This window comes from Panulirus ornatus, chromosome 55 (genome assembly GCF_036320965.1).
Source record: "Panulirus ornatus isolate Po-2019 chromosome 55, ASM3632096v1, whole genome shotgun sequence".
NCBI lineage: Eukaryota > Metazoa > Arthropoda > Malacostraca > Decapoda > Palinuridae > Panulirus > Panulirus ornatus.
Genome location: NC_092278.1, coordinates 18,906,681 through 18,927,886, shown reverse-complemented (window position 1 = coordinate 18,927,886; position 21,206 = coordinate 18,906,681). Strand labels below are relative to the sequence as shown.

General features: G+C 40.6%; 1 protein-coding gene across 4 annotated transcripts in view; it reads left to right on the top strand.

Annotated features, from left to right (window-relative positions):
- Positions 1–17,579, top strand: part of LOC139765498 (uncharacterized) — a 134,667-nt gene extending 117,088 nt beyond the window's left edge. For 3 of the 4 annotated variants that reach the window (XM_071692958.1, XM_071692959.1, XM_071692957.1), the window contains one exon: positions 12,373–17,579. In XM_071692958.1, the coding sequence (XP_071549059.1) occupies positions 12,373–14,822 (2,450 nt within the window). In that variant the 3' untranslated portion in view covers positions 14,823–17,579. The remainder of the gene's footprint in view (positions 1–12,372) is intronic. The other variant, XM_071692960.1, reaches the window with a different exon arrangement.
- The last annotated feature ends 3,627 nt before the right edge of the window (positions 17,580–21,206 follow it).

Below are 21,206 nucleotides of genomic sequence, written 5' to 3'. Positions count from 1 at the left end.
GTAAAGTGTGTGAAAAAAGAAAGCTGAGAGTAAATGTGAATAAGAACAAGGTTATTTGGTTCAGTAGGGTTGAGGGACAAGTTAATTGGGAGGTACGTTTGAATGGAGAAAAACTGGAGGAAGTGAAGTGTTTTAGATATCTGGGAGTGGATTTAGCAGCGGATGGAACCATGAAAGCGGAAGTGAGTCAGTGGGTGGGGAAGGGGGTGAAGGTTCTGGGAGCATTGAAGAAGGTGTGGAAGGTGAGAATGTTATCTCGGAAAGCAAAAATGGGTATGCTTGAAGGAATAGTGGGTCCAACAATGTTATATAATTGAAAGGTGTGAGCTATAGATAGGGTTGTGTGGAGGAGGGTGGATGTGTTAGAAATGAGATGTTTGAGGATAGTATGTGATGTGAGGTGGTTTGATTGAGTAAGTAATGAAAGGGTAAGAGATATGTGTGGTAATAAAAAGAGTATGGTTGAGAGAGCAGAAGAGGGTGTTTTGAAATGGTTTGGTCACATTGAGAGAATGAGTGAGGAAAGATTGACAAAGAGGATATATGTGTCAGATGTGGAGGGAACGAGGAGAAGTGGGAGACCAAATTGGAGGTGGAAGGATGAAGTGAAAAAGATATTGAGCGATAGGGGCCTGAACATGCCGGAGGGTGAAAGGCGTGCAAGGAATAAAGTTAATTAGAACAATGTGGTATACCGGGGTCGATGTGCTGTCATTGGATTGAATCAGGGCATGTGAAGTGTCTGGGGTAAACCATGGAAAGTTCTGTGGGGCCTGGATGTGGAAAGGGAGCTGTGGTTTCGGTGCATTATTACATGACAGCTGGAGACTGAGTGTGAACGAATGTGGCCTCTTTTTTTTTCCTAGCGCTACCTTGCACACATGTGGGGGTGGGGGGAGGTTGTCATTTCATGTGTGGTGGGGTGGCAACAGGAATGAAAAAAGGCAGCAAGTATGAATTATGTACATGTGTATATATGTATATGTATGTATACGTTGAAATGTATAGGTATGTATATGTGTGTGTGGACGTGTATGTATATACATGTGTATGTGGATGGGTTGGGTCATTCTTTCACCTGTTTCCTTGTGCAACCTCACTAATGCAGGAGACCGACAAAGCATAGTAAATAAATAAATGAAATATCATATCAAAGTAAATATACTTAATAGAACAATATATTGAGCGACATTTAAAGAAAAAGGATGCAGTTCAGGAGTTTACAAGTTAGTAATTGATTGTATGTCAGATTAGGAATTAGATATTATTTTTTGGGTATTGTTTGTTAGTATGGGTGTATGTAGGTCATAATTTCGTAAGTCGGGGACATTCCAATTCCAACACATTCATATATGTGTATGTTATCCCTGGGAATGGGGAGAAAGAATACTTCCCATATATTCCCTATGTGGGGGGCTGGAAATCCCTCTCTGCCATTTTCTTTTCCAAAAGAAGGAACAGTGAAGTGGGCCAAGTGAGGATTTATCCTTCTAAGGCTCAGTCATCTGCCTTTTACGCTACCTTCGCTGATGTGGGAAGTGATGAATATGTATTGGTTGGGGGGGGGGTGTATGTTTGAAGGAATAGTAGTTCCAACAATTGTATATGGTTGCAAGGCATGGGCTATTGTTGGGGTTATATGGAGGAGGGCTGATGTGTTGGAAATGAAATGTTTAAGGACAGTATGTGGTATTAGGTGATTTGATCGAGTAAGTAATGAAAGGGTAAGAGATATGTATGGAAATAAAAAGAGCATAGTTGAGAGAGCAGAAGAGGGTATGTTGAAATGGTTTGGACATATGGAGAGAATAGGTGAGGAAAGGTTGACAAAGAGGATATATGTGTCAGAGGTGGAGGGAACAAAGAGAAGCAAGAGACCAAATTGGAGATGGAAGGATGAGGTGAAAAAGATTTTGAGCAGTCGGGGCTTGAACATACATGAGAGTGAGAGGCATGCAAGGAATAGAGTGAATTGGAACGATGTGGTATACTAGGGTCATCATGCTGTCAATGGACTGAACCAGGGCATATGAAATGACTGGGGTAAACCATGGAAAGGTCTGTGGGGCCTGGATGTGGATAGGGAGCTGTGGTTACAGTGCAATACACATGACAGCTAGAGACTGGGCATGAATGAATGTGGCCTTTTTGTGTGTATTCCTGGCACTACCATGCTGAATCAAGGGATAGCAATGCTGTTTTCCTATGGGAAGGAGTAACGACAGGAATGGATGAAGGCAAGCAAATATGAATATGTACATGTGTATGAATGTAATGTCTGCGTATGTGTATGTATATGTTGATATGTATATGTGTGTGTCTTCAAAACAAACACCTGATCCACACATCCTTAACCACTTCTGAAACCACGCTGCTCTTCCCCAGTCTGATGCTCTATACATACCTTTACCCTCTCAATCAATACCCTCCCATATAATTTCCCAAGGAATACTCCATAAACTTATACATCTGTAATTTGAACACTCACCCTTATCCCCTTTGCTTTTGTACAGTGGCACAATGCATGCTTTCGGCCAATCCTGAGGCACTTCACCATGAACCATACATACATTGAATACCCCTACCAACCAGTCAACAACACAGTCACCCCCTTTTTTAATAAATTCCACTGCAATACCATCCAAAGCTGCCAGCTTTCATCTTCTGCAAAGCTTTCACTACCTCTTCTCTGTTTACCAAACCATTTTCTCTGACCCTCTTACTTCACACACCACCTCGACCCAAACCCCCCATATCGGCCATTCTGTCATCAGGCACATTCAACAAATCTTCAAAATATTCATGCCACCTCCTTTTCACTTCATCGTTCCAATTCACTCTATTCCTTGCATGCTTTTCACTCTCCAGTATGTTCAGGCCCCGATCGCTCAAAATCTTTTTCTCACCATCCTTCCACTTCCAGTTTGGTCTCCCGCTTCTCCTTGTTCCCTCTACCTCTGATACATATATCCTCTTTGTCAATCTTTCCTCACTCACTCTCTCCATGTGACCAAACCATTTCAACACACCCTCTTCTGCTTTCTCAACCACACTCTTTTTATTACCACACATCTCTCTTACCCTTTCATTACTTAATCAAACCACCTCACACCACATATTGTCCTCAAACATTTCATTTCCAGCATATCCACCCTCCTCTGTACAACCCTCTCTATATATAGCTCATGCTTCACAACTGTATAACATTGTTGGAACCACTATTCCTTCAAACATACCTAATTTTGCTCTATGAGATAACGTTCTCGCGTGCCACACATTCTTCAACGCTCCCAGAACCTTCACCCCCTCCCCCACCCTATGACTCACTTCCACTTCCATGGTTCCATCCATTGCTAAATCCCCTCCAAGATATCTAAAACACTTCTTCCTCCAGTTTTTTTCCATTCAAACTACCTCCCAATTAACTTGTCCCTCAACCCTACTGAACGTAATAACCTTGCCCTTATTCACATTTACTCTCAGCTTTCTTTCACACACTTTACCAGACTCAGTCACCAACTTCTGCAGTTTCTCACCCAAATCAGCCACCAGCGCTGTATCATCAGCAAACTACAACTGACTCAATTCCCAAGCCCTCTCATCCACAACAGACTGCATACCCCTCTCTCCAAAATTCTTGCATTCACCTCCCTAACCACCCCATCCATAAACAAATTAAACAACTATGGAGACATCACGCACCCCTGCCGCAAACTGTCATTCACTGGGAACCAATCACTTTCCTCTCTTCCTTCTTGTACACATGCCTTACATCCTTGGTAAAAACTTTTCACTGCTTCTAGTTACCTCCCACACCATATACTCTTAATACCTTCCATGAAGCATCTCTCTCACCCTTATCATATGCCTTCTCCAGATCCATAATGCTATATACAAATCCATCTGTTTTTAAGTATTTCTCACATACATTCTTGAAAGCAGACACATGACAGCTAGAGACTGAGTGTGAATGAATGTAACCTTTTTGTCTTTTCCTAGCACTACCTCGTTGGGGGATGCTATTTCATGTGTGGTGGGGTGGGAACGGAAATAGATGAAGGCAGAAAGTATGAATATGTACATGTTTTTATAAGTATATGTATGTGGAGAGGGAGCTGTGGTTTCAGTGCATTATTACATGACAGCTAGAGACTGAGTGTGAACGAATGGGGCCTTTGTTGTCTTTTCCTAGCGCTACCTTGCACACATGAGGGGGAAGGGGGCTGTTATTTCATGTGTGGCGAGGTGGCGATGGGAATGAATAAAGGCAGACAGTATGAATTATGTACATGTGTACATATGTATATGTGTGTGTGTGTATGTATATATATGTATACGTTGAGATGTATAGGTGTGTATATTTGTGTGTGTGGGTGTGTATGTGTATACATGTGTATGTGGGTGGGTTGGGCCATTCTTTCGTCTGTTTCCTTGTGCTGCCTCGCTAACATGGGAGACAGCGACAAAGCAAAAAAAAAAATAATAATAAATAATGTCTGTATGTATTTGTGTGTATACGTTGAAATGTACAGGTATGTATATGTGTGTGTGTGGGCATTTATGTATATACATGTGAATGTGGGTGGGTTGGGCTATTCTTCATCTGTTTCCTTGCACTACCTTGCTGACATGGGAGACAGTGACATAGTATGATAGATAAAATGAATAAATAAATTAAAAATATATATCTTTATTTCATACTGTTCGCCATTTCCCGCGTTAGCGAGGTAGCGTTAAGAACATAGTACTGAGCCTTTGAAGGAAATCCTCTATTAGCCCCCTTCTCTGTTCCTTCTTTTGGAAAATTAAAAAAGTAGAGGGGAGGATTTCCAGCCCCCCTGCTCCCTCCCCTTTTAGTCGCCTTCTACAACATGCAGGGAATACGTGGGAAGTATTCTTTCCCCCTATCCCCAGGGATAGAAAAAAAAGAATATATATATATATATATCTTTTCTTTTCTTTCATACTATTTGCCCTTTCCCGCATTAGCGAGGTTGCGTTAAGAACAGAGGACTGGGCCTTTGAGGGAATATCTTCACCTGGCCCCCTTCTCTGTTCCTTCTTTTGGAAAATTAAAAAAAAGAAAAAAAGAAAAAAAAAAAACGAAAAAGAAAAAAAAAGAGGCTGGTGACTGAGTTTGTTAAAGTGTGTGGAAGAAGAAAGTTAAGAGTAAATGTGAATAAGAGCAAGGTTATTAGGTACAGTAGGGTTGAGGGTCAAGTCAATTGGGAGGTGAGTTTGAACGGAGAAAAACTGGAGGAAGTGAAGTGTTTTAGATATCTGGGAGTGGATCTGGCAGCGGATGGAACCATGGAAGCGGAAGTGGATCATAGGGTGGGGGAGGGGGCGAAAATTCTGGGGGCCTTGAAGAATGTGTGGAAGTCGAGAACATTATCTCGGAAAGCAAAAATGGGTATGTTTGAAGGAATAGTGGTTCCAAAAATGTTGTATGGTTGCGAGGTGTGGGCTATGGATAGAGTTGTGCGCAGGAGGATGGATGTGCTGGAAATGAGATGTTTGAGGACAATGTGTGGTGTGAGGTGGTTTGATCGAGTGAGTAACGTAAGGGTAAGAGAGATGTGTGGAAATAAAAAGAGCGTGGTTGAGAGAGCAGAAGAGGGTGTTTTGAAGTGGTTTGGGCACATGGAGAGGATGAGTGAGGAAAGATTGACCAAGAGGATATATGTGTTGGAGGTGGAGGGAGCAAGGAGAAGAGGGAGACCAAATTGGAGGTGGAAAGATGGAGTGAAAAAGATTTTGTGTGATCGGGGCCTGAACATGCAGGAGGGTGAAAAGAGGGCAAGGAATAGAGTGAATTGGAGCGATGTGGTATACCGGGGTTGACGTGCTGTCAGTGGATTGAATCAAGGCATGTGAAGCGTCTGGGGTAAATCATGGAAAGCTGTGTAGGTATGTATATTTGCGTGTGTGGACGTATGTATATACATGTGTATGGGGGGGGTTGGGCCATTTCTTTCGTCTGTTTCCTTGCGCTACCTCGCAAACGCGGGAGACAGCGACAAAGTAAAAAAAAAAAAAAAATATATATATATATATATATATATGTAAATATATATATATATATTTCAGAGGTATAAGTTTGTTGAGTATTCCTGGTAAATTATATGGGAGGGTATTGATTGAGAGGGTGAAGGCATGTACAGAGCATCAGATTGGGGAAGAGCAGTGTGGTTTCAGAAGTAGTAGAGGATGTGTGGATCAGGTGTTTGCTTTGAAGAATGTATGTGAGAAATACTTAGAAAAGCAAATGGATTTGTATGTAGCATTTATGGATATGGAGAAGGCATATGATAGAGTTGATAGAGATGCTCTGGGAAGGTATTAAGAATATATGGTGTGGGAGGCAAGTTGTTAGAAGCAGTGAAAAGTTTCTATCGAGGTTGTAAGGCATGTGTACGTGTAGGAAGAGAGGAAAGTGATTGGTTCTCAGTGAATGTAGGTTTGCGGTAGGGGTGTGTGATGTCTCTATGGTTGTTTAATTTGTTTATGGATGGGGTTGTTAGGGAGGTGAATGCAAGAGTTTTGGAAAGAGGGGCAAGTATGCAGTCTGTTGTGGATGAGAGAGCTTGGGAAGTGAGTCAGTTGTTGTTCACTGATGATACAGCGCTGGTGGCTGATTCATGTGAGAAACTGCAGAAGCTGGTGACTGAGTTTGGTAAAGTGTGTGAAAGAAGAAAGTTAAGAGTAAATGTGAATAAGAGCAAGGTTATTAGGTACAGTAGGGTTGAGGGTCAAGTCAATTGGGAGGTAAGTTTGAATGGAGAAAAACTGGAGGAAGTAAAGTGTTTTAGATATCTGGGAGTGGATCTGGCAGCGGATGGAACCATGGAAGCTGAAGTGAATCATAGGGTGGGGGAGGGGGCGAAAATCCTTGGAGCCTTGAAGAATGTGTGGAAGTCGAGAACATTATCTCGGAAAGCAAAAATGGGCATGTTTGAAGGAATAGTAGTTCCAACAATTTTGTATGGTTACGAGGTGTGGGCTATGGATAGAGTTGTGCGCAGGAGGGTGGATGTGCTGGAAATGAGATGTTTGAGGACAATGTGTGGTGTGAGGTGGTTTGATCGAGTGAGTAACGTAAGGGTAAGAGAGATGTGTGGAAATAAAAAGAGCGTGGTTGAGAGAGCAGAAGAGGGTGTTTTGAAATGGTTTGGGCACATGGAGAGAATGAGTGAGGAAAGATTGACCAAGAGGATATATGTGTCGGAGGTGGAGGGAACGAGGAGAAGTGGGAGACCAAATTTGAGGTGGAAAGATGGAATGAAAAAGATTTTGAGTAATCGGGGCCTGAACATGCAGGAGGGTGAAAGGAGGGCAAGGAATAGAGTGAATTGGATCGATGTGGTATACCGGGGTTGACGTGCTGTCAGTGGATTGAATCAGGGCATGTGAAGCGTCTGGGGTAAACCATGGAAAGCTGTGTAGGTATGTATATTTGCGTGTGTGGACGTGTATGTATATACATGTGTATGGGGGTGGGTTGGGCCATTTCTTTCGTCTGTTTCCTTGCGCTACCTCGCAAACGCGGGAGACAGCGACAAAGTATAATAAATAAATATAAAATATATATATGAGTGCTCAAATTACAGAGGTATAAGTTTGTTGAGTATTCCTGGGAAATTATATGGGAGGGTATTGATTGAGAGGGTGAAGGCATGTACAGAGCATCAGATTGGGGAAGAGCAGTGTGGTTTCAGAAGTGGTAGAGGATGTGTGGATCAGGTGTTTGCTTTGAAGAATGTATGTGAGAAATACTTAGAAAAGCAAATGGATTTGTATGTAGCATTTATGGATCTGGAGAAGGCATATGATAAGAGTTGACAGAGATGCTCTGTGTAAGGTACTAAGAATATATGGTGTGGGAGGCAAGTTGTTAGAAGCAGTGAAAAGTTTTTATCGAGGATGTAAGGCATGTGTACGTGTAGGAAGAGAGGAAAGTGATTGGTTCTCAGTGAATGTAGGTTTGCGGCAGGGGTGTGTGATGTCTCCATGGTTGTTTAATTTGTTTATGGATGGGGTTGTTGGGAGGTGAATGCAAGAGTTTTGGAAAGAGGGGCAAGTATGCAGTCTGTTGTGGATGAGAGAGCTTGGGAAGTGAGTCAGTTGTTGTTCGCTGATGATACAGCGCTGGTGGCTGATTCATGTGAGAAACTGCAGAAGCTGGTGACTGAGTTTGGTAAAGTGTGTGAAAGAAGAAAGTTAAGAGTAAATGTGAATAAGAGCAAGGTTATTAGGCACAGTACGGTTGAGGGTCAAGTCAATTGGGAGGTAAGTTTGAATGGAGAAAAACTGGAGGAAGTAAAGTGTTTTAGATATCTGGGAGTGGGTCTGGCAGCGGATGGAACCATGGAAGCGGAAGTGAATCATAGGGTGGGGGAGGGGGCGAAAATCCATGGAGCCTTGAAGAATGTGTGGAAGTCGAGAACATTATCTCGGAAAGCAAAAATGGGTATGTTTGAAGGAATGGTTCCAACAATGTTGTATGGTTACAAGGTGTGGGCTATGGATAGAGTTTTGAGCAGGAGGGTGGATGTGCTGGAAATGAGATGTTTGAGGACAATATGTGGTGTGAGGTGGTTTGATCGAGTAAGTAATGTAAGGGTAAGAGAGATGTGTGGAAATAAAAAGAGTGTGGTTGAGAGAGCAGAAGAGGGTGTTTTGAAATGGTTTGGGCACATGGAGAGAATGAGTGAGGAAAGATTGACCAAGAGGATATATGTGTCGGAGGTGGAGGGAATGAGGAGAAGTGGGAGACCAAATTTGAGGTGGAAAGATGGAATGAAAAAGATTTTGAGTAATCGGGGTCTGAACATGCAGGAGGGTGAAAGGAGGGCAAGGAATAGAGTGAATTGGATCGATGTGGTATACCGGGGTTGACGTGCTGTCAGTGGATTGAATCAGGGCATGTGAAGCGTCTGGGGTAAACCATGGAAAGCTGTGTAGGTATGTATATTTGCGTGTGTGGACGTATGTATATGCATGTGTATGGGGGTGGGTTGGGCCATTTCTTTCGTCTGTTTCCTTGCACTACCTCGCAATTGCGGGAGACAGCGACAAAGCAAAAAAGAAAAAAATATATATATATTCCTATGAGTCCACGGGGAAAATGAAACACAATAAGTTCCCAAGTGCACCTTCGTGTAATAATCACATCATCTGCTTACAGCTAGACCCTGCAAACCTTTTTGTAGGGTCCCGTGACCATGTCATATTCCCTGGTTTAGCCATTTCCAGCACATCGCTCCCTGTATACCACCCCGCTTCAAATCACTCTTTCCTGTGCATGCTTCATATCCTTATGCAAATTCAGGGAATGACCACTCAAAGCATCTTTTATTCAACCCATCCACCTCCCTCTCATTTCCCCCCTTTTCCTTATTTAATCCACTTCTGAGATGTATACCAACTCTTTCAGCCTCTCCTGTCATCCTTTCCATATGTCCAACCCGTTTCAGTGCACCCTTTTCAGCTGTCTTATACATAATTTTCTTACCACAACACCCTACTGTATCATTTCTTATTTGATCAACCCTAATAAGATTTCTCTTTTCTAACACCTACCCACTTCCTTACTTTTTTTTCTATCTTAGGCCCATTATGCACATCCATACAGCACCAACGGGACTGTCATTCCATCAAAAATTCCAGGTTTGCTCCCAGAACATTATCTCTCCTCACCACTTAATAACTTACTTCAGTTTCCATGGTTCCATCCATTGCCACATCCTCTCCCAGACATCTAAAATACTCCACTTCCTCCAGGTTTTCTGCATTTAACCTCACTCTCCAACCATTCTGTCAGTTTGTCAATGTAGGAAAAATGAACGATAACACATGCGACAACACTCGAGCCTTACTCCCACACTCTCTTAGTAGTATGTGCTTACAAGGCTACAAAACCTTTACATGTCAAAATGATGGGAGTGATTGAAATGTAAAGTGATCATCTTCATTGTCATATGAATATGTCATATGTCATATGAATATCGTTTATGCTTCTTGAAAAAATTTATTCTAATTGAGAAAGGAATCCGAGTTAATAATTTTCTATTTAGACATTGGCAATATACCTACCTGCCTACCTGTCTATCTATCAGTCTATCGATCTATATATCTGTCTATCTATGTCTCTGATACCCATGCCTTCCAGGAACTCTTTATCAAGAGTGTCCACCTATTGCTGTCCTTACATACCTCCCTTACATTCACCGTTCTTTGTATTCTTCACCTATATCTCTCCCTCACCTCTTCTTTCACTGTTTCCCAGTGTCACAGGTGGTATTGTGTTTCACTCTCTCTACCACTCCACAAATTCATTCCCTTAGCAATTCCTGCCATATCAAATCTCTCATACACCCCTTCAGTACTCTTCATTCCATTAGTGATATTAAAGACAAATTGAAACCAGTTCTTTAGGCTTATACTTTAAATGGTATGAAAATAGTAGTAACATTAATGATAGCCATGAAAATTGATATTGATTGGAAAATGCCAGATGCATACTGGTTGATATAAACATTATGCAAGTTTCATTGACAAAGGCATGAAAGTGAAACAAAGCAATAAACAAGTTATAAGCACAAAAATGTTATATTAAAGGGAGCAGGACTTATACAGTTGACAGGGCGCTAATTGTTGTTTATGAATGGAAGAAGACAATGGAGTGTGCTTTTGCACTCTTTGTAACTGAGAAAGAGTCAAGACTATGGTTGGCTAGATGAGTCTGAAGAACTTAGGCTATCAAGTGTTAAGCTTGCCAAAAGCCTATCGTATATTACAGAGCATTGCCAATCTAGTAAATATTAGGTTATGCTAGGATGAGGAGCTTAGCTTTTTCAAAATCATGGACTGGACCACCGGAACTGATTGATAAATAATTTTCATTTGACATTGTATTGCAGGGGATGATGATTAAGAAGCTGGAATACTAGGCAGGAATAAGGTCTGATACAAGGTTGATGAAATTGAACTTGAGCAAATGTAATAAAGATGGGGAGAGTGATATACTATGGTATGATTTTTATCTAGCAGGATATAAACTTTATGAGTCTGTATATGAGAGGGACTTAGGAGTCCCACATAAGGGGAACAGTAAAGAAGGCAAACTGCCCTCTGGCAGAATAACTGTCAAGTATATGGATAAGAAAATATTTAGCAAGCTATTCATTCCCTACATAAGGCCAAAACTAGAAATTTGGTCATTTTACCTAAAAAAGCATAGAAATAACAGAGAAGCAACAAAAATGGTACCAGAATTAAGGGAACTAAGTTATTGGGAAAGATTAAAGGCTTTTAGATTTGCCCAACTTGGAGACAAAAGTGAGGGGTGACTTGATCACAACCTTAAGTTTTTAATCAGATCAGAGATGTGGACAGTGATAATTTCTTTGAGAGTTATAGGGATAGAGCAACTAGACGACATAACAAGGATTTAAGTAAGGAACTTGTTACAAAAGATGTAAAGAAGAACTTTTATTGTGTAAGAATGGTGGATGAATGGAATAGCATGACTGAGAACATGGTTAGAGCAGATAGCATGCATGAATGTAATAAGTTTTATGATAGTAGACTGTTCAAGCGAAGGGGACTAACAAGTGTAAAACTCCCTCCCTCTACATTAGAAATATTTAAAGATATGCTTGAGTGTGTGTGTGTGTACACACGCTTGTCCCAGAGAGAGAGACAGAAAGAGTGAATAGGAGCATAGTGAGTGTAGAACTTCCTTTCCATACTGTACAAATAGGTAATTACACACACCCACACATGAATGTAAAACTCTCTTTGTGTAAGACACAAATAGTAATTACTCATGGTTTGTGTAGAAGACATGCAAAAATTTAAGAAGTCGTATGACGATAGAGAATGTTCAGGTGATGGGGCTCCATGAGTATAAAGCTCCCTCCTCATGCAGAAAATTAGGTATTACTAAGAGTGTTTTGTACAATATAGTTTTTTGTAGTTTAAGAGTACCTTCCTACCTATAAATACCTATGATGAGATTTTGCCAAGGTGGCAGGGCTAGCATGTTGTGCTCACCACTTGACTTGTATGTTGATGAACAAATGGAGTAAAATGAAAAGTTATGCTTAATGCAGACATCATACAGAAATTTCAAAAGTTGTGTAATATTAGAGAATGGCCAAGAGATGTTGGCCTAACAATCACAAGACTCCTTTTTATACAGTGAAAATGGTTAATTGCACACAATTTGAAATTATTTTATTGGTGTCATAATTATGTTATGGTCTAATTGAGATTTAAATTTCTATAAAGTATGTCATGAATTATTTTCATGAAGCAGTAGGATATACTAATCATTCCTTAATTTTTTTTTTTTTTTTTTTTTTGCAGAGGAAGTGTTTGGCCTGCCATTGAATAAGGGGAGTGTAACTATTGTTCCAACAATTGTTAACTCACCCCGACCTCGCATGCAGCATCTGGGTGGACGGGGAGGTGGTGCCAGGAGAGGTCGTCCTCCCATGGCAATGCAGTATGCCACTGGTAACATCATCACCAAGGGTCAGATGCCTGTTAGAATGGGCAAGAAACCCCTGACAGGTGTACGTGGTGGTAAGGCCTACCAGACTATTACAATGCCTGTGGCAGCAGGGGGCGTTACACCACAGGCACTGTTAAACAAGAGTGTAGTCATAACCCCTGCAACAAAGGCTGGTGGATTATCTGCCTCTAAAGCTGTGCGTAATATCAAACTCAACCCCAAATTAACAGTGACTACCACACCCAAAGTGAACACTGCCATGTCTACCGCAAACAAAGTGACCACTGCCATATCTAGCACTACATCTAAAGTGATAACTACCATGCCTAGCACAAGTGGGGTGGCTGGAATTACAAAGTTACCTGGTACCAGTGTCATACCAAAAGTAACAAAGAAGACGACTCTCTCTCAGTTAGCTAATTTACATAGAAATGAAAAATTACGAAAGGCAAATCAGGCAAAAAAAGAAGAGAAAGACACTGGATCTCTAAAGGTTGAAAGTGATGGAAAATCTGAATCAGGGGAGGAAAAAGAATTATCTAATGAAATGAAAGTTGAAACTGACGACAATAAAACCCTAGAAAAAGAAACAAAACAGGAAGGTGAAGAAGCTGAGGGTCCTGTTAATCTTGTAAATAAAAAGGAAGATGCTAGTTATCCCAAAAAGGAAGAAAATGAATCAAATGAAGTGGCAGCTAGTGAAAATGGTTCAGGTCAGAGTACTGAATCTAGTGTTGGGTCAGCTAATGAACCTACAGGTCAAGGTTTGGCAGATCAGCTCTCTGATTCAGCTGCTTCTGGAATGTCACAAACCACAGAAAACTCATCCCCATTACCTGGGAAACCAGATGATAAGTTGGGATCCTCCATCACCAACAATTCATCAGGTTTAGATACATCCGATGGAGGGTCAGCAAATTTAGCAAGTGACAATACCTCACCATCACTTCATTCCAATGAAGTGGTTTTAGGAGCTCCATCCAAGTCTGCTGTTGGTTTTGGAATGCGAGACCTTTCAAAACCCTTGTCAAGCTCTGTCAGTAGCAGTGACAGTCGTACTGGCATAGTGAAGCCACAAGTACAACAAACACCAAATAAACCTACAGCTAGCTTAACTCCCCTACAGTCTATGAGCAACCTTTTGCCTCCAGGTGGACCTGGACCTCCTGGAGCACCACACACTAGCCTTGCTTCTAATACTATCCCTCATTTACCTTCTTTTTCTTCGCAGCAGGCCTTCCACTCTTCTCAGCCACTCTTCCAGCCATTCTTGCAACAATCATCACAACAGCAGCAACAGTCAGGGGGTACGAGTAGTACCACTAACAGTAGCAGCTGGTCTAAAAGTAATGTAGATACAGTTTCTAGTTCCAGCTTGGGAAGCAATGTGGCACAGGTTGCCCCTCATGTACACCAGTCAAGCATGTCATCATCCAGTACATACACAGCATCTCAGTCATCCTTTATACCTTCAACCACACATGCACAATTTAGTGGCAGTAGTGGGAGCTATGGAACAATGTCAACCATGTCAAGTACAGTACCTTCCACAACTCAACAGAGCACCACAGCTACAACTTATCCAACCATGTCAGAGAGCCCACAGCTTTCACAACAGCAACATCAAATTCAACAGTCACAGCAGAGTTCACTGAGCTCAACTCTGGCTCATACTAGTGGTGGATTGGTGCCCAGTTCAAGAAGTGGACTTGGTGGAGCTGATAGTCCCCTCAACTTGTCCCACTTACTTAATTCCCAGGTGTTTGATTCTGTACCAGAAGACTTAAGTTCCCCACACAGCCATGCCTCAGCCCTGGACTACCTCAACTACACCTTGTCAACAGGCACCAGTGCCTTTCGTCGCCCGGACTACCAAACCACTCTTAGCCCAGACTTGCAGTCTTTAATAAATTCTGCCACTTCCCAGCAATCTCTCACTTCCTCCCTTCCCAGTGCAGCCCACTCTGCTTCAAACCCTGCTGTATCTTCACCATCTCCCTTCCCAGCTTACCAACCTCCCACTTACCCACAGTATGCCCCATCCTACCGAACAGGAACATCAGTATCTGCCAGTCCATACGCTGCCTATGCTGGTCAGTATTCCCCATATGCTGCCCAGTACCCACCTGGTTTAGCCCCACATGCTGCAACAACACCACAGCCTCCTGCTATGGGACAGTATGGGGCCCTTCACACCCCACCAAATCCCTACCAAACCTATCCTGCCCCTCCAGCACCTGGAAGATCACCATACTCATCAACTTTAGGGGGCTTCAGTCATGGCCCATATCCTCCTATGTGAGAACTCTCTGCAGTCGGACAATAGATTGACTGTGAAAGACTCGAAATACCTAATGTGTAGGGTGAGAATGATATACTGTTGAGGATGTAAGTTTTGTATACTTTTAAGTGGCTTTAATTATCAGTCCATTTAATGAGGACAAATCTCAGTGATTATGAAGGCACTGACAAAATGCCTCCGACAAGAAGTTTAAACAAGACTTGGGACCAGGATCCCTCATTCCACTTTGTGATGATCATTAAGACAAGCTTTTATACGGCATAGAAAACTTGCCATATCCAAAAAATGTGCAAATCCTGATCTCTCTTTATATTATTTTTTTTCAGAGAGATTTTAGTGTGGAGAATGTGTTACAATTTACATTTGTACATGAGACATGAGTAATTGAGAGCTTTTGGTATTACATCAGAAGGACACATTTCCACCATGTTAACCCATTTGCTGCAGCAATATTTTAGCAAAAGCTACCTAGAAATACAAATTAGGGAATATTATACACAAATATCAGGTTATGATATTGTTGATAGGAAAATAGAAGGTGAAATAGATTTTGGGAAGAAAAAACTTTTTAACTCATTTTTCTTAATTTTTGTGTTGCTTGCACAGCCTAGTAGGATCAGTGTCCACCATCGTTGTCGTCATCGTCTGTCCGTCAGTCCGTCCATCATTGGGAGTCACATCCTAGTTTAATGAGGATGCTTTTGACATGACCTTAAGAATCAGGTTTATGCATCAAACTGTACTTTTTACAGTTGTTTCCTCAGTACCTAAAAATTTGATGGGCATAAGACTCATAACTTTAGTTTGAATCTTTCCTGAGGTATCCCTCTTTTAAAGTGGTTGAATTTTCCTGTGAAACAGAATCTGGCTTATGACGTGAAGAAATTTCCTTCTTTGGACTTGAAATTTAATACAGGTGTTTCTGATATTTTCCAAATGGTATTTTCACCCACTCTCATATCAATCCCCCCTAACTATGCTGTAGTGCAAGCAACACAGGTGTTCCTTGGAACATCCATCTAATTTGTATACTCAATTTCCTTTTCCACTTTAATGAGATAGCTTTAGGAACAAATGAATTTTGGTTCATGAACATATGGTTTAATCTGATTTCTTTTTCAGAGTTGAATATATGTAAATTTCAATCACATTGTTTCAACGAAATTGAATTATTGGTAGTATCATCTTACTAATGATTAGCAGACATAACCCTGACAACTCCCAGATTCTTGAAAAACTTTTGGAGCTAAGAATTAGGAATAATTTAAAGAAGTGTGTATTGTACAAGTGGTGCTTCCAAATTAATTGGGGACCCATAACCATTCTAGATAAATGTTTTACTGTTTGTGAAAGTAGTTAATTAGTGTTAATGATGAGAAAGCGAAACTTTAGATCTAATTTGCCAGAAGACTCTCTCATACAGAAAGTAGATATACAATTTGAATATCTATAGGCCGAAACTATTCAAGAATGAAGTGCCTGTACATTAAAAATATCCTCCAAAGTGACTCATAAGTTCAGAAAGTTTTAGTACAAAGTGGTGTTTTTCAGATATTTCTCTGGTCCTCAGCATTTCATATTCTGTCACAGTCTGATTGCATGTATTAAGAAACAGAAACAAGAAAGGACTTTGATAAGTACCATAAATAGATATCTTGATATTCTGTATGTAGCATAATTACATAGAACCAAAGCGTAAAAGCCAGAAAATCCCTCCTTCAAGATTGCTGTTTAAAGTAATTCAAAAATAATTCAGAATCCAGATATTGCTCAGTTCAAGGAATTTAGACTGAAGATTTGCTCTGTTCATTTGATTAACTGAGAAGAAATGCAGAATTAGCTAATAGCTTCTACTACTTAATCATACTACCTATTGGAAGATTGTATTCATGACATATTGGTTTAATTGTAGGAAGTATTGTTTGTAGTTTTTAAATTTTCTAACAATTTCTCTCAGAATTTGGAAGAGGATGTCAGTTGTTATTGTACAAAAGATAATTGATTACCAAAATGTGAAATTGAAAATACTCAGTTATTATCATATTAATGATTGTTTTTAAAGAGGCACATTTGATATATCCAAGATTAACTAAACAGCTTTACAACTTGCATATAATTTGAAAAATATAAACTGAAGTTGCCCAGTACTTTTAGAAATTTAACTTTTTGGTAAGTTTCATTGCTTTGCAGCAAAAGGGTTAATGTGACATTATAAAGAAAATAATAATTAGGCATGTAATTGATGATCTCGTCATATGTGAACAGCTTTAGGTATAAAAAGTGTTCTGCACTTTGTATTTCTAGAAACTTGATACTCCCCAGGAGTTGGTTTCACAGGTCTGTTACTTTACCTAGGATCACTGGGAAACATTACTGTATGTATATTGCAATATGCACTGTTGTGTTAGGGCAATTTTGTGGACATGCAGCACAAAGCCCAGGAAAATTAATGTATGACGAATGTAGTGATTGAATTTTAAATTTTCTCCAGATGATGGTGATGTACAGTATATAAGAAATTTCTCATGTAATGTTGTGAAAGGATCTTAAGACTTTCAATTACATTTAAAGTCAGCCAGTGAACACATTTATTTGACCATTGCAATCCACAGTTTTTATATTTATTTTGCATTAATATTTATAGGTTCTGAATGTGAACATGCAAGTAGAGGATAGACTTCTCCTATTTTCTTGATACGCTTACCTTGTAACAGTATTTATTGTAATATGTACATAATAAAAATGTCTTCATAATCATCTCCTGCTTACATTACATCCTGATTATTGGTTGTGGATGTTAATATGTGATGTAGGTGAACAGAGTATTTTGCAAAAGATTCTGCTGGTGCCAGCTTGGTCTAAACCAAGGAAAAGATCTTCAGTATATGATACTAATGGAAATATGTTTTTGTTGTAAAGTAAAAAAAGGTTTTAACATAAAAGACATTGTTCTGTTGCAGATTTGTGTGAAGTTTTTATATGTTCTGTGATAAAGTTGCATGACAGTAAATACATATTTTTTTCACGTAGGATGGTAATACAGCAAATTGTACGGAAGCAAACTGTTCTTCATTGTTAGATATTCTAAGTGATATAGAAATATGAATTTTCAAAATATTTCAAAAACTTTTGTGTTGAAGAGTTTGTTAAAAAGCTTTCTGTTTAGTGTCCAAGAAGACTCTATTTGTACTGCAGTAGTAAAAACCATCCATGAAGTGATTAATGCATTGTTGGTTGGTCGAGTGTTTGTTGGTTGCAAATGATTGCTGATAGTAGTCTTCCCATTGGTAACAAGATGGCCAAATGGTTAATCCTTCAGGCACTCCATCTGTATGTATATGTATATTCAGGAATAGAGTGAATTGGAATGATGAGGTATACTGGGGTTGACGTGCTGTCAGTGGCCTGAACCAGGGCATGTGAAGTGTCTGGGGTAAACCATGGAAAAGTCTGTGGGCCTGGATGTGGATAGGTTGCTGGGGTTTCGGTGCATTACACATGAAAACTAGAGGCTGAGCATGAATGAATGTGGCCTTTTTTATATTTTCCTGGCACTTCCTTTCTGAAGGGGGGGGGGGGTGCTATTTCCTGTGTAGCGAGATAGGAACAGGAAAGGATGAAGGCAAGCAAGTATGAATATGTACATGTATATATGTATGGATAGAGTTGTGCGCAGGAGGATGGATGTGCTGGAAATGAGATGTTTGAGGACAATGTGTGGTGTGAGGTGGTTTGATCGAGTAAGTAACGTAAGGGTAAGAGAGATGTGTGGAAATAAAAAGAGCGTGGTTGAGAGAGCAGAAGAGGGTGTTTTGAAATGGTTTGGGCACATGGAGAGAATGAGTGAGGAAAGATTGACCAAGAGGATATATGTGTCGGAGGTGGAGGGAACGAGGAGAAGAGGGAGACCAAATTGGAGGTGGAAAGATGGAGTGAAAAAGATTTTGTGTGATCGGGGCCTGAACATGCAGGAGGGTGAAAGGAGGGCAAGGAATAGAGTGAATTGGAGCGATGTGGTATACAGGGTTTGACGTGCTGTCAGTGGATTGAATCAAGGCATGTGAAGCGTCTGGGGTAAACCATGGAAAGCTGTGTAGGTATGTATATTTGCGTGTGTGGACGTGTGTATGTACATGTGTATGGGGGGGGGGCCATTTCTTTCGTCTGTTTCCTTGCGCTACCTCGCAAACGCGGGAGACAGCGACAAAGTATAAAAAAAAAAAAAAAAAAAAAAAAAAAAAAAAAAAAAAAAAATATATGTATATGTTGATACATATATGTGTGTGTATGGGCGTTTATGTATACATATGTGTATATGAGTGGATGGGCCATTCTTTGTCTGTTTCCTAGTGCTACATATCAACATATACACATATACATCACATATACATGTATACACATGTACATATTCATGCTTGCCTTCATCGATATTCCTGGTGCTACCCTGTCCCACAGGAAACAGCATCGCTACCCCTTGCTTCAGCGAGGTAGCGCCAGGAAAACAGACAAAAAAGGCCACATTCATTCTCACTCAGTCACTAGCTGTCATGTGTAATGCACCAAAACCACAGCTCCCTATCCACATCCAGGTCCCACAGACCTTTCCATGGTTTACCCCAGACATTTCACACCTATAATACCCTGCTTTCACTGCACATAGACACACCCATCATCACAACATTTTAAGATCTATTGTCCCAGTTGGTGGATGTCGCCAACTCCTTGAGTACTGCAGAAACCTCGTGAAGATAGAAGGGACTCCTGGGGCAGGTATTAGATAAGTAAGTATATAGTTGTTGGGTCCATGGTCCATGGCCACTGCACAAGGTAAATTCTGGCAATAAGGCATGCCCAGGTGCAAATGACCAAGGATTGTCTGCAATCAACATCTGCAGACAACTACCAGCCATCAAGGGACCTCACCTAGCACCAGCCTTCCGGTCACAAGAGGAAAGTATACTTTGGGTGTTAATATCTTCAGTATTCTATTGACATTGATGTATTCTGTATTGAAAAAGTTTTTTGTTTACCTCATTAGATTTTCTGGACCATACCTCATTTAAGGGATTACAGTGAGGTGGAGCTGAATGCAAGGGTCTTTCTGGTAAGAGGTAGGTTTATGGCATGCTGGGGGTAGGAGTTGAATCAGTATTTATAAATGACTCTGCTGTGGTGGCAGGATTCAAGAGAGAAACTCCAAAAGTTGAGATAGTGAGAAAGGTCAAGAGTGATCATGAATCGACATAAGGTAATGAGATACAGCAGGGAGATGAGAGAGGATGGTTTGGCAGCAAGTCAAAATGGGGAGGACCTGGAAATCTTCATTTAGAGTGGACCTTGTGGTAGAAGGAATCAGAGGCTGAAGTGAGTCACAGGGTAGGATAGGAGACTAAGGTCCTGAGTGCATTAAGGAGTGTGAAAGATGTCAGTGTCTTGTAGGGAATAAATGGGCATGTATGAAGGTAGTGTTGTATGGATGCAAGTCTTGGGATCTGAATGCAAAAGAGCTGAGTAGGGTGAATTTTTGGAAATAAAATGGCTGAGGATAACATGTAAGGTGGGTTGATTGCATAAGGAATGACACTGAGAGAGAGATATATGGTTTTATGTGGAGTATTATTGAGAAGGCTGATCAGAGTCTCTTGAAGTTGTTAGAGATAGTGCTTTTGGTGGGATGGATCTTTAAAGATTTAAATATGCTGTTTTGTTTGTTGCTTTTGCTTGGGACAGTGTATCATATGCCACACTGAAAAATGCCATGCTCAACTTATGGCTAGTCACACATTTCGACCCTAGTGACAAAGTGAAGGAGAGTGAAGGTTCCAGTTTCCTCTGTGACAGGACTCGAGTGGATGATCTCAGCTTATGCCAGTGATGTGAATAGTTACTTCACCAAGTATGTGTGAGAAAAGGAAATTGAAATATGAATGAAATGTGAAACTAATACCCATGTACAAAGTGAAGAGATTGTTAATCTTGTACTTAACCTGCAGCCCATGCTTTGTGAACACACTGCCAACGGGAAATTGATGAGCCTCAAATTTTCCATGGATGGAAAACACTTTGCTGGTCAGTTTTTATGCTTTCTTGAGTAGAAGAGCTTCATAACTCAGAAAAAATATTTTGCACATCCACTGGATGCAGGTGAAATTGATAAAGAAGCCCAGCTACTTCATATCATGCAAATGATGTTGCATGAACTCTGTAAGTTGACCTAGAACTTTGAATATCCAGTTACTGTAACTCCAAGCCTATTGTCTCGTTCCTACTTGAGTCAGAAGAACCCTGAAATAATTTGCTTTTACTCCATCTAACCCAAACATCATTCCTCTTCCATGTAATTGTTTTACCTCTGACAACATTAATTTGGAAACAGAAATATTA